The following is a 12392-nucleotide window of genomic DNA, read 5'->3' as shown; positions in this document are numbered from 1 at the left end:
TGTCTGCTGCCGTCCGCCGGCTTGCAATAATTCTTTCATTGAAGATCTCCGGAGTTCCATTACTTTGGCCACCCGAAAATGTCCCGCCGAGATTAATTACCTGGTTGGAGACATTAACTTTCTGCAAATAGATTGGTCTCAGTTGACATCTTCTTGACACAGTGCAACAGAGCTTATAATCCTTCCTTAGACTTCAATTTTTTCCAAGTAATTAATCAGCCAACTCGTGGTCCTAATATTCTCCACCTTGTTTTTTTCAATGCTACTAAAGCAATTGGTGATGTGCTGTGCCTTGACAGCTTTAGCGATCATAGGTTTATCCAGTTACAAGTGGCTATTCTTCATGCATTTCAAGGTAGCACTACTACTCAAATCCACAATTACAATCAAGCTAATTATAAGGGTATGAATTATAAGGGTATGAAGTAGGAGATTATGGCATCGGTACTAGAAACGACAGAGGAGAGCTACTAGTAGAATTCGCAGAACGCAATAATTTACGGATTTTGAATACCTTCTACTGAAAACGAGAAAACCGCAAGTGGACATGGAGGAGCCCTAATGGCAAAAATAAGAACGAAATAGACTTTATAATGAGTGCACACCCAGGAATCGTGCAGGATGTGGAAGTGGTTGGCAAGGTACGATGCAGTGACCATAGAATAGTACGGTCTCGAATTCGCCTAGACTTGAAGAAGGAACGACAGAAACTGATACGCAAGAAGCCAATCAATCAGCTAGCACTGAGAGGGAAAGTACAGGAATTCAGAGTGTCGCTGCAGAACAGGTACTCGGCTCTTAGTGAGGAAACCAACCTTAGCGTAGATACAATGAATGATAATCTGACGAGTATCATTACGGAGTGTGCAGTGGAAGTTGGAGGCAGGGTAGTTAGACAGGGCACTGGCAAGCTTTCCCAGGAAACGAAGAACCTATTTAAGAAGCGTCAAATCATGAAAGTGTCAAGTACAACAGACAAAATAGAACTGGCAGAGCTTTCGAAGTTGATTAATAGACGTAAGGTATGCGATGTAAGAAGGTATAACATGGAGAGAATTGAACACGCTTTGAAAAACGGAGGAAGCGTCAAAGCAGTGAAGAGGAAACTTGGGATAGGCAGAAGTCGGATGTATGCACTAAGGGACAAAGAAGGCAAAATAACTACCAATATAAATAGGATAGTTAAAATAGCGGAGGAGTTTTACAGAGATCTGTACAGTAGCCGAGACAACCATGACCTTAATACTATAAGAACTAGCAGTAACCCAGATGACACCCCACCAGTAATGATAGAAGAAGTCAGAAAAGCTTTGGAGAGCATGCAAAGAGGCAAAGCTGCTGGTGAGGATCAGGTAACATCAGATCTGCTGAAAGATGGAGGACAGATTGTGTTAGAAAAACTAGCCACCCTGTTTACGAGGTGTCTCCTGACGAGAAGAGTACCAGAGTCTTGGAAGAACGCCAACATCATCTTAATACATAAGAAAGGAGATGACAAGGACTTGAAGAATTACAGGCCGATCAGCTTGCTCTCTGTAGTATACAAGCTATTTACAAAGGTAATTGCTAACAGAGTAAAGAAAACATTAGAATTCAATCAACCAAAGGAACAAGCAGGATTTCGAACAGGCTACTCAACAATTGACCACATTCATACTATCAATCAGGTAAAAGAAAAATGTTCAGAGTATAACCAACCACTATACATAGCCTTCATAGATTACGAGAAGGCATTTAATTCAGTAGAAATATCAGCCGTCATGCAGACACTGCAGAATCAGGGCGTAGATGAAGTGTATATAAACATTCTGGAAGAAATCTACAGGGGATCAACTGCTACCATAGTGCTTCATAAAGAAAGCAACAGAATACCAATCAAGAAGGGTGTAAGGCAGGGGAACACAATCTCCCCAATGCTATTTACCGCGTGCTTACAGGAAGTTTTCAGAAGCCTAGAATGGGAACTGTTAGGAATAAGAGTTAATGGAGAATACCTTAGTAACCTGCGCTTCGCCGATGACATTGCATTGCTGAGTAACTCAGGGGATGAATTGCAACTCATGATTAAAGAGTTAGACAAGGAGAGCAGAAAGGTGGGTCTTAAAATTAATCTTCACAAACGAAAGTAATGTACAACAACCTCGGAAAAGAGCAGCGCTTCGAGATAGGTAATAATGCACTTGAAGTTGTAAAAGACTATGTCTACTTAGGGCAGGTAATAACCGCAGAGCCGAACCACGAGATTAAAGTAACTAGAAGAATAAGAATGGGGTGTAACACATTTGGCAAGCACTCCCAAATTATGACAGGTAGATTGCCACTATCCCTCAAGAGGAAGGTATATAACAGCTGTATCTTGCCGGTACTTAGCTACGGAGCAGAAACCTGGAGACTCAAAAAGAGGGTTCAGCTTAAATTGAGGACGACGCAGCGAGCAATGGAAAGAAAAATGGTAGGTGTAACCTTAAGAGACAAGAAGAGAGCAGAGTGGATTAGGGGACAAACGGGGGTTAAGGATATAGTTAAAATAAAGAAGAAGAAATGGACATGGGCCGGGCATGTAGCACGTAGACAGGATAACCGCTGGTCATTAAGGGTAACTAACTGGATTCCCAGAGAAGGGAAGCGGCTTAGGGGGAGACAGAAGGTTAGGTGGGCAGATGAGATTAAGAAGTTTGCGGGTATAAATGGGGAGCAGCAAGCACAGGACCGGGTTAACTGGCGGAACATGGGAGAGGCCTTTGTCCTGCAGTGGACGTAGTCAGGCTGATGATGATGATGATGAATGTCACACTTAACGAATTTTTCGTGCAGACATTCTTGCCATCATTTTTGGATGGGACAGTTGAGCAGAACTGGGTGCTTTTCAAAAACATAACAAACTTAGTGAAGCGATGTGTTCTTGTGGTTGTCATTTTCTGACGATAAAGTTAATCCGTGGTTTAAGATACATTTGGATCGTCAATGTTATAAAAAAAAGCGTCTGTACAAAAAAGCTAAGCTTGCACCCACTTCAACGGCTTGGAAAAAATATCGCGAATGTTTAAAAAACTACTGCTGCGCCATTCAAACTTCAAAAAAAAAAAAATACTTTTCTCATGATATTCCTTGCCTCTTGAAGTCTAATCCAAAAAATTTCTCACGTGTTGTATCTCCCAATAGCATTAGCGATCACATTTCATTGTATGACGATGACCAACAGCCACTTCCTGATAGCGAAACCCGCATGCCTTTAACAGATATTTTGCTTCGATATTTACGAAGGAAGACTATTCCAACATACCCATTGTTCCTGGCCTTAAATATCAGCACCCGAGTGCGATTGATGTCTCCGCTGAAGGGATCGCTAACCTCATAGAAAACCTCAAGATCTCTACCAGTTCTGGAGTTGACGAACATTATTTTCAAAATATTCAAAAACGTGGTTCTAATTTCAAATCAAATTTTTTGTCGTATTTTTCAGCAGTCATTATCATCGGACTTATTACCCACCGACTGGCATATCGGAAAAGTCAACCCCATTTTCAAAAGCGGTAATAAACATTCCCCGCAAAACTACCGACCCGTATCGCTAACATGCATTTGTTGTATATTACTTGAGCACATTATCACCTCCCATATTTACACTCACCTCGAAAAAAATTTATTCTTTTCCTCGGCAACACTGTTTTAGAAAAAAGGTATCATATGACGTGCAACTGCTAGAATTCACGACTGGCTTGCACAATAACATGGATGCGAATCTTCAAACGGACTGTATTTTTGGGGATTTTTCTGAACCATGTGACTGCGTTGCACACTTATGCTTATTCTCGAAATTATCCGCTCTCTGTTTAGATTCTTTAACATTATCATGGCTTCATAACTTTCTTTCTTTCCATCAGCAGTTTGCATCAGTTAGCACTTTCACCTCCTCTCTTTTTGGGACATAACATCAGGCGTACCTCAGGCCAGTGTCCTTGACCCTTTACTGTTCCTTATATAGATTAACAATTTACCCACTGGCATATCTTCTAACCTACGTCTTTTCATGGATGATTGTATCCTTTATCGTTCAAATAAAAGTACTGGAGATCATTCAACCCTTCAAAATAACCTCACAATTATTACAAAGGGGTATGAAAGGTAGCAAATGAGACTTAACTTTAATAAATGCAAGGTTATCACTTTCAGCCGCTAGGGCATCAATTCCAATTTCTCATACCTAATAGATAGCACAGTAGTATCCCAGGTATCATCGTACAAATATTTAGGCATTCATTTCAAGCCTAATCTTTCATGGGACCTGCATATCAACTCCATTACTGTCAAGGCTTCCAGGTCACTTGGATACCTGTGCCAGAACTTGAGGAACTCTCCAAGAAATGTAAGACAACTCGCCTATGAAACCATTGTTTGTCCGCAGTTAGAATACGCTTCATCATTGTGGTCTCCTCATCAAATCTACCTAAGTAACAAGCTTGAGTCAGTACAAAACAGAGCTGCTCGTTTCATTACCTCCAACTACAGTCCCCATTCTTGTATAACGCAGATCAAACATGACATCACGCTTGTGCCATTAAATGTACGTCGTTCCATTGCTCTTTAATTATTGTTCCATAAATATTACTACAGCATCAGACCATCTCCCTTTCCATTGGAAGAGCCCACATGCATATCACGCCGCTTACATAATCTATATAGCATTAAACACATAAGTGGACGAACTAACGCTTCCAATTCATGAGCACATCCCCGAGCCATTGTTTTATGGAATGATCTTCTGGATGAAATTGCATCTAATAGTAATCATCGGGCATTTCTTGATCGGTTGCATAAACATTTTTTTAAATAGCATCATGTCACCATTTATTTTTTTTTGGAAAATCTTCCTGCACTTTTTTTTTGTTAGAATGTGCCAAGTGCATCATGTTTTCATTAAATAAAAATGCTATTGCTCTGTTTGAACATGCTTTGCACTGTATAGATATTATATATACGTACGTGTTTTTGGTTTCTTCAGTTTTTTTTCAGTGTATTTTTGCAGTGCATCATTTTTCTCTTATTTTACTGTACACTTTTTTTTTATTTTTTCTTATATTTACTGATGTATTTTTCTGTGTTTACTTTGCACTTGCCCCCCTTACTTAATGTCGTACCAGGCTCTATAAGGTGTGATGAATAGATAAATTTTTTGGCACCCAAAGTCGTAACTTTTGAATGATCCAATATTTTTCAATGAAACTTCCCATGCTTCGTATAAAACATCAGTCTATGCACTGAACTAGGATAATCGAGAACCATCAATAACTTTTAATGGTATAAGGTTTTGATTTAAATTCAATCATCTGAAGTTACTCTATTTTGGGTTTTTTGCCCATACTAGGCTTAATAGGGACAACAATGCAAATATTACAGTTCATTGCAGAGCCTGATAGCACAGCTACATCACTGCCAAGCGATTTTGTATGAGACATTCTGCAGTTATCACCATTGGTGTGATGGGAATATTTGGGTAATTTCCAAAATTAAAGTTATGATTAGTTGCATTTTTCTTCCCTAACAGGCTTGAAGTGTTTTCTTAAACAGCCCTTTATAGGGCAAACACAAAGTTATCAGTTTTGATCAAAGATTTCCAGAAAGGTGCCAACATACCGTGAACAAATATTAATGCAGCGGTTCATTTGTCCAATATAGACACATCTGTATGTATGAAAGCTGTAGACTACACTGCAAAAGCTGGGAAACCATTTTGTTTGACCACAGCGAACAAAAGGTTCTTGATAGGTGACCTATCAATCTTAATTATTATGTGTGCATTCAAATGAACCATTTTTTTTCGGGATGGAAATGCACCATATCATCGTACGACATTACTAAAGTTATGTGACACTTTTTGATAGTAAGGGATTGCAATATATCTTCTACGCTCCTGGTCTTTACTTTGATGTGAAGCAGTTGTGGTGGCACACTTAATCTTGTTTAATTTCTTGAAAGCTGCTGCTGTCACATAACTGAGATACCTAGGAGTAGTTAATCTTGTGTCTTGAGGTTCAACACTATTTGTTATCATGTGGACGCACGTGGGGCTGGGCTTCAAAATTTCACCATATAACTGCCTTGTGAAAATGAACTAAAATTTCTAGATATTTGTATTTTGATGTGACACATGCTGGCCCGTTTTTTCGATCCTGGGCCTTAAAAATGCCTTTGTATATACCTTCGGCTTTAGAGCTTTTTCTCACCTTCTGGTAAATTTAACTTGAACATTTAACTTGCAGTGTAGGTAGCCAATGAAAGTGTTATGTAAGCATGTGGCATTATTGTCATTGTTGAAACTAGGAAACCTTTAAAGAAACTTTCATGGTGCAGAGGTGCTACCTGCCAATATAACATGACAAGATACATTATCTGTATCTATGCACAATCAGCCCAAAGAATTTTGCATGTGGGTACAGTTATAGCTGCACGAATAGTTGCAAGCTGCATGAGATGAAACATGTTACATTCTGACAAAAATCACAGAACTTGTGCTGTGTGTGCACTAAGATGTCATTTTCATTGTCTTTTAGAGAAAAAAAAAATGGCAGGTGAAGTTAGCATTATAATTTTAGTGGCCATAGGGACAGACAGGCAAGAGCTGTGGAGTTCAGTTAATAGCTCAAGGCCATTAACTACGCACTCAACAGAGATCATTTTTTGATTGAGCTAATTATGATGATTAGATAAATCGCTCTTGCTTTCTCTTGATGGATTAAGTTTACAATAATGTCCTTGCCAAACCACCACTCACGGTACAACTTAGCCCGTTGTTACCACCTTGTCTAACTGCAAACACATACACCGAGTGCCTCATAAATGATGACTTTGGAATCGGTGTGTGTGGCCTGCCATAAACTTTTGCTTTGTGTGAATCGATGGCAGCATGTGGGATCATGTAAGCTTGCACACTGTACTAGAGGTTAATGTACTGATTACAATGCCCGGTAGGGGGTGGGACATGAAAGTCGAAGTTGTCATGTATTGGGGGGGGGGGGGGAGGCACAGAATAATTAGTTGTGAGTGTCCACATAAGAATGAACATAAGGTTCTGGTCACAATTCTCTTTTTTGATAAAAATTACTCTAGGTATAGCTGTTAGACCCTCAATAACGATTTAAAGTTAGTTGTGTGAAAAATAATTTTGTTCTAAAAAATACCTTTGCACTATTTCATCATTTCTGAACATTGAATGCACCTAGCAAAGAAATTGTGCACATCTTGCTCACAATAATTCTTTCCAACAAAGGACAAGGGAAATTCAATCTTATGAATATTTATTTCCCCTTGCTGTTAAAGGACTCTCGAGAGGGAAAAGTCACTAATATGGTGAACTCCACAAAATACCTATATTTCAGGAATTCATTCCTGTGGACAATTTAAAGTGTACGTAACAAAACTTGGTGGATATTGACTTCAGCATTTGTCTTTCTTTTAGATAATTATCATGGGTTTTCTATGCACTGTTTTGTTTTGAAACGAGTGAAACACTCATTATTTACAAATCATCGAAGTTTGAAAATGGTTTTATCGTGGCTATTCTTTTTTTCAATCTCGTTAATTGCAGTCAAAATTTTTCATGATTTTGTTCTAAAAATGTGCCATTATTTGATTTGCTAACAGGTTGTACTATGTCAAATGTGACCAACTAAGCCTCATGGCTGTGATGCCACTATCATGCTGCAAATTCACTTTAACCCCATAAAAATGCAGTTCAGGGGAATATGGGAGTTTGAAGAGATGGGAATTCGTGTACACAGAGTGTCTCTGGAGCCGACACATCAACAAGCAGACTTTTCTTCTTCAGTTGAAGCGTTGAAGAAGACAAGTTTGCTTGTCAGAACGACAGCTTTAGTGAGACCTTGTGTTCACAAATTTAAAGGATAAGTGGAGCGGGCTAGTTTGATTTTGATAAGTAGACGTATGTTCATGCTGTGACATGCTTTACATATGCGTATTCGGTGTGCACATGGTGCACGTGTATACTCTTGTAGAGATCACTGCATTCGAAACAACCTTTTTAAATATTTCCTTCTAGGTGCACAAGCCATATCGTACGGAGAAAATATATCCTGAACTCCGAGACTATAAAAGAAGGCTGTCTATCCCCAGAACTCCTTCACCATCGAGACGCAAGAAAGAGCCACCACTCCAGAACCAGAAGGCACTCTATTATTTTTGTATAATTTCTGTCATCTGTGCACTCATACTAGTTGTGCAGTACCGGTTCAGCGAACAGCCAGTGCATGTGTCATACGCTGATAAGCGCCTTGGAACATTGCGAGAACATCTTCGTAAGCTCAAAGACAATTTTGCAGCGCAGCCTGAATATAATTGGCAGATCATACGTAGCTCTGTTATGGATATGATTAATGACACTGGTGTTTATACAGGTCCAGCTGTAATCACGTTCCTCGCATCTGTTAAGAATGAACGTTTTGCAACATGTCTTTCTCAACAGGTAGCAACTGCGTTGTCGTACACTTTTGATGATGGTGGAGACTATGGAACTATTGCTGCTGACGAGTTGTCAGTGTCTGAAGATGTTGCAAGACACATTATTGAGAATCGTTGCAAAGAAGTGGTAGAGATGCGGCAACGGCACATTATAGTTGCGTCACACCTAGAACAGTGGAACCCTGATGCAGCAATGATGCTGCATCCCTTGTGTGACCAAGAAAATGCTTTGTACAAAAATGTGACATACATCCTAACAGTCTTCACAAGGCATGAAGATGTGTCTGGCCAAAGGGAGAGAAAAGAGTATGATCGTCTTGCTGAGAATGCACTTAACAATGCTTGGGAGTCTATGGACACTAACCAGCGGCATGCCATCATAAGTAGGGTGACTGGCAATGTTGTGTTAGTACGAGAAGACTCTTCATTATGTGTATCACCCAGCTAGAAAACTTTGCTGAAGCAAGTACCATTTCCGATCTGATGACTGTGATGACTTTTAAGCCTTGAATGAAATGTGAAAAGCTAGTGACATACAGAGGAACATCGGTGCGGCCTCTTTTGCTGCCGAGGAAAGTGCTCATAGTGAAATTCGGTAACATTTTTCACGCACATTTGAAGCAAGAAACACCCAAAAAACATTTTCCTGCATACCTGTTTAAATACTCCATGATAACATGCTATAATGATCTCCCCATTAATGTGAGTTACCAGCTGAAGGGTTGCATGGTGTAGTGGTGGCCATTTCGCAGGACATGAGAAAAAGTGATGCTTTTCATATTGGGGGCCGTCTTCCCATCCTCTCAGGTTGAAATTTTTGCATGGTGGCAGTTGCTGCATAAGCCTAATTTTGTGTGTTATTTTGCCAATTACAAATTTGGTAAACATACCTGCTGGCAAAAGCTGAATTTGTAGTCACAAGGACCTTATGGATAGTAGCATGCAAATGTTATGTTTTGACAATAACCAGCAGGTGAAAGTTGGCTAGGCTGTTTTATCCCCACAAATGTGAAGTGTTTCAATTTTACTTTTGTAAATTTGTACATATAAGACGTGATTAGCTAATGTAATTGCGGCAAATTGTGTTTAAGTGTGCAACTGATGCTGTTAATGTAGCCGGTGAGGTGCTGAATCGCTGTGCCATTTATTTGTACAAGCTGTGTCTAAGAAATATTATTGTTCAGTAAATAATGCAAACTGTTATTACAAGCACTCAAAGTTTGTCTCTTTCTTTTTTTTTTTAGCATTTTGCAGCTTTGTTCTTGCTTTGGCCATGTATATTTTGGTTTCTTGACAAGGTTCTTTGATTTCGGTGGGATGCTTTTAATACTGCATTATATGCTTTTGCAAAGGCACACTTCAATAAAAATAGTAACACCAGAATATAACCAGGTGTCGTACACTTTTGTGGGTACCAAGTATTGCATATTTTTAATGCACGTAGCCATTCGCTATAAAAGTTTGCTTTGGTTAAGTTGCTGCATTGCGAAGGATTCGGTGATAGTCGGCGATGAGTGAGCGCCCATCGCCATCTCATCCAGTACCGTTTCAATAGCTTGCATATCTCATTCACTGCAATTGCTTATTTATTTATTTTGTAATGATGATTGTAGTGGGTCATGCAAATCTCGGCACACACATTGTCAGTGCTAAGCACGAGACGCTCGGCCTGGACTGTCGCTGATTTTGCTAGCTAGGCCTACGCTCCTACCTGGTCTCGGATAACAGTTTTGACTGTCTCTGTTCTATATTATAATTGGTGGAGTTTGCGGGGTCTCCTTGCAATCCTGGAGTTGCGAAGCCGGACTGTACCTGCTGTCATGACCACTGCATCTGCCACAAGCCCTCCTCCTATGGCTTCCCAGGCCATTGTGTGCTCCGGCGCGGTCCGTCAGCGGGATCCTTCCATATTCAGCGGCACTGACGACCACGACGTCGACGACTGGCTGGCTACTTACGAACTCGTGAGTGTCTTGAACAAATGGGACGAAGCCACGAGACTGGCCACTGTCGGCATTTACCTCAGTGGCATTGCCAACTTATGGCTTCGGAACCATGAGACCGACGTTCCCACCTGGACAGCATTCAAAGCAAAGTTCAGCGAAGTCTTTGGTCGTCCTTCTGTCCGCAAACTTCGTGCGGAGCAGCGCCTTCAGTCGAGATCTCAACTGCCTGGTGAGAACTTTACAAGTTGCATAGAAGACGTCATTGACTTGTGCAAGCGCGTCGATGTGAACATGACAGAGGTGGACCGCATCAAGCATATTTTTAAGGGTATTGACGAGGACGCTTTCCAGATGCTCATTTCAAAAAGCCCTGCTACTGTCGCCCAAGTTACCGAGCTCTGCCAAAGCTATGATGAGCTCCGCCGGCAACGTCTCGTCACCCGCCGTGCTGTCCCACATCAGGAATCGATGTCCGGCTTAACTCCCTCGCAAGACCCCGTCCTCCTCTCGCAGATCAAAGATTTCGTGCGCGAAGAAGTTGCCCACCAACTCTCGCTCATCTCTGGCCTACCGGAGCGCAGTGCACCGCTTAGCCCTACTCTACGGACTATTATACGAGATCAAGTGTCTGAGGTCCTTCCTCCGCAGCTGGTGCCACCAGTCAATGCACCATTGACGTACGCCGAAGCAGCAGCACGACCACGACCACAGACGTTCCAAGCGCCGCCTCCACAGCCTGCTCCTGTTTATGCCGCCCAGCCGCCACGACCTCCAGTTCGCCGAGTCCCTAATCAATGGCGCACTGCCGACAACCGACCGATTTGCTTTTCGTGTGGTCTACCTGGGCACGTCGCACGTCTGTGCCGCCGCCGCCCACTCCACTCACGTGAAAACCTACGTCCATACGAGAACGATTACACGTACACTCAATACACCCCAGACCCCGAATTGTACGCTCCTCGTCCAAGCCACCGACCAGCTCCTGATCGCCGATCTCCTTCTCCACGTCGACGCTCGCCCTCCCCGATGCGCCGACACCCCCCTACAATCGACGCGGAAAACTAAATGACGCAGTTCCCGAGGCAAGAATTGCGTCCTCGTTGCAAAGCACAAGCCCTCTTCGTTTGCCGCCGAATGTAATTAATGCCGTTCTTGAAGGTGTACCCGTGCTTGCCCTTATTGATACTGGTGCCGCAATTTCTGTCATCGCCGAAAAAGTTTGCCGTTCAATTCGAAAAAGTGACAACGCCTTACTTGGGTTCATGTCTTCATACTGCCACTGCACAGCCTGTGCAGCCTGTGGCCGCGTGTACTGCCAGACTTGTAATTCAAGGAGTGCCCTACACAGTCCAGTTCGTAGTACTCCCGCACTGTTCTCATGACATCATTTTAGGTTGGGATTTTCTCTCCCATCACCAAGCCGTCATTGATTGCGCCCGTGCCGAAGTCGCCTTTTGTCCCCTTGGTGATGCGCTACCAGTGCACGATCGCCCTTCCGACGCGAAGTTGGTCATTAGTGACGACACCCAAATCCCTCCACGCGCTACTGTCTTCGCACCTGTGTCGTGTTCCACCGTCGTCGACGCTACCGCATTCTTCACGCCTTCCGCTGCTTTCGTTCATCGCCACCTATCACTGCTCCCAACCGCTCTCGTTACTCTTCAAGGTGGTGCGACCAACGTGCCTGTGGAGAATCCGTTCCCATTCACGATTACGCTACTTCGAGGCGAATGTATTGGTTCGATAGAATCATTCGAAACCATCGCTACACTTGACGTTCCTGATGAATCATCGGAAGTCAGCGCCCTCTCCTGTAGTTCCGTGAATGACCCTTCCACTACCGACATTTTCAACCGTGTCATCGACGAAGGCCTAAACCCACAACAGAGGTGTGAGCTTTTGAGCCTCCTTGACAAGTTTCGACCATCTTTTGACAGTCACAGCGCTACTTTAGGTCGCACATCTACCGTA

The 12392-nt window shown here is 42.2% G+C and overlaps 1 protein-coding gene across 6 annotated transcripts in view; it reads left to right on the top strand.

The window, feature by feature from the left end:
• Positions 1-9863, top strand: part of LOC119161498 (torsin-1A-interacting protein 1) — a 51190-nt gene extending 41327 nt beyond the window's left edge. For 5 of the 6 annotated variants that reach the window (XM_075879145.1, XM_037414010.2, XM_037414007.2 and 2 more), the window contains exon 3: positions 8057-9863. In XM_075879145.1, the coding sequence (XP_075735260.1) occupies positions 8057-8923 (867 nt within the window). In that variant the 3' untranslated portion in view covers positions 8924-9863. Of the gene's footprint in view, positions 1-3463; positions 3534-8056 lie in introns of all 6 variants that reach the window. The other variant, XM_075879146.1, reaches the window with a different exon arrangement.
• Positions 9864-12392: the final 2529 nt, after the last annotated feature.

The sequence above is a fragment of the Rhipicephalus microplus genome, chromosome X (assembly GCF_043290135.1).
Source record: "Rhipicephalus microplus isolate Deutch F79 chromosome X, USDA_Rmic, whole genome shotgun sequence".
In the NCBI taxonomy this organism is placed as follows: domain Eukaryota; kingdom Metazoa; phylum Arthropoda; class Arachnida; order Ixodida; family Ixodidae; genus Rhipicephalus; species Rhipicephalus microplus.
Note: the sequence above shows the minus strand (reverse complement) of the source record. Positions and strands in the feature narration are given on the sequence as shown.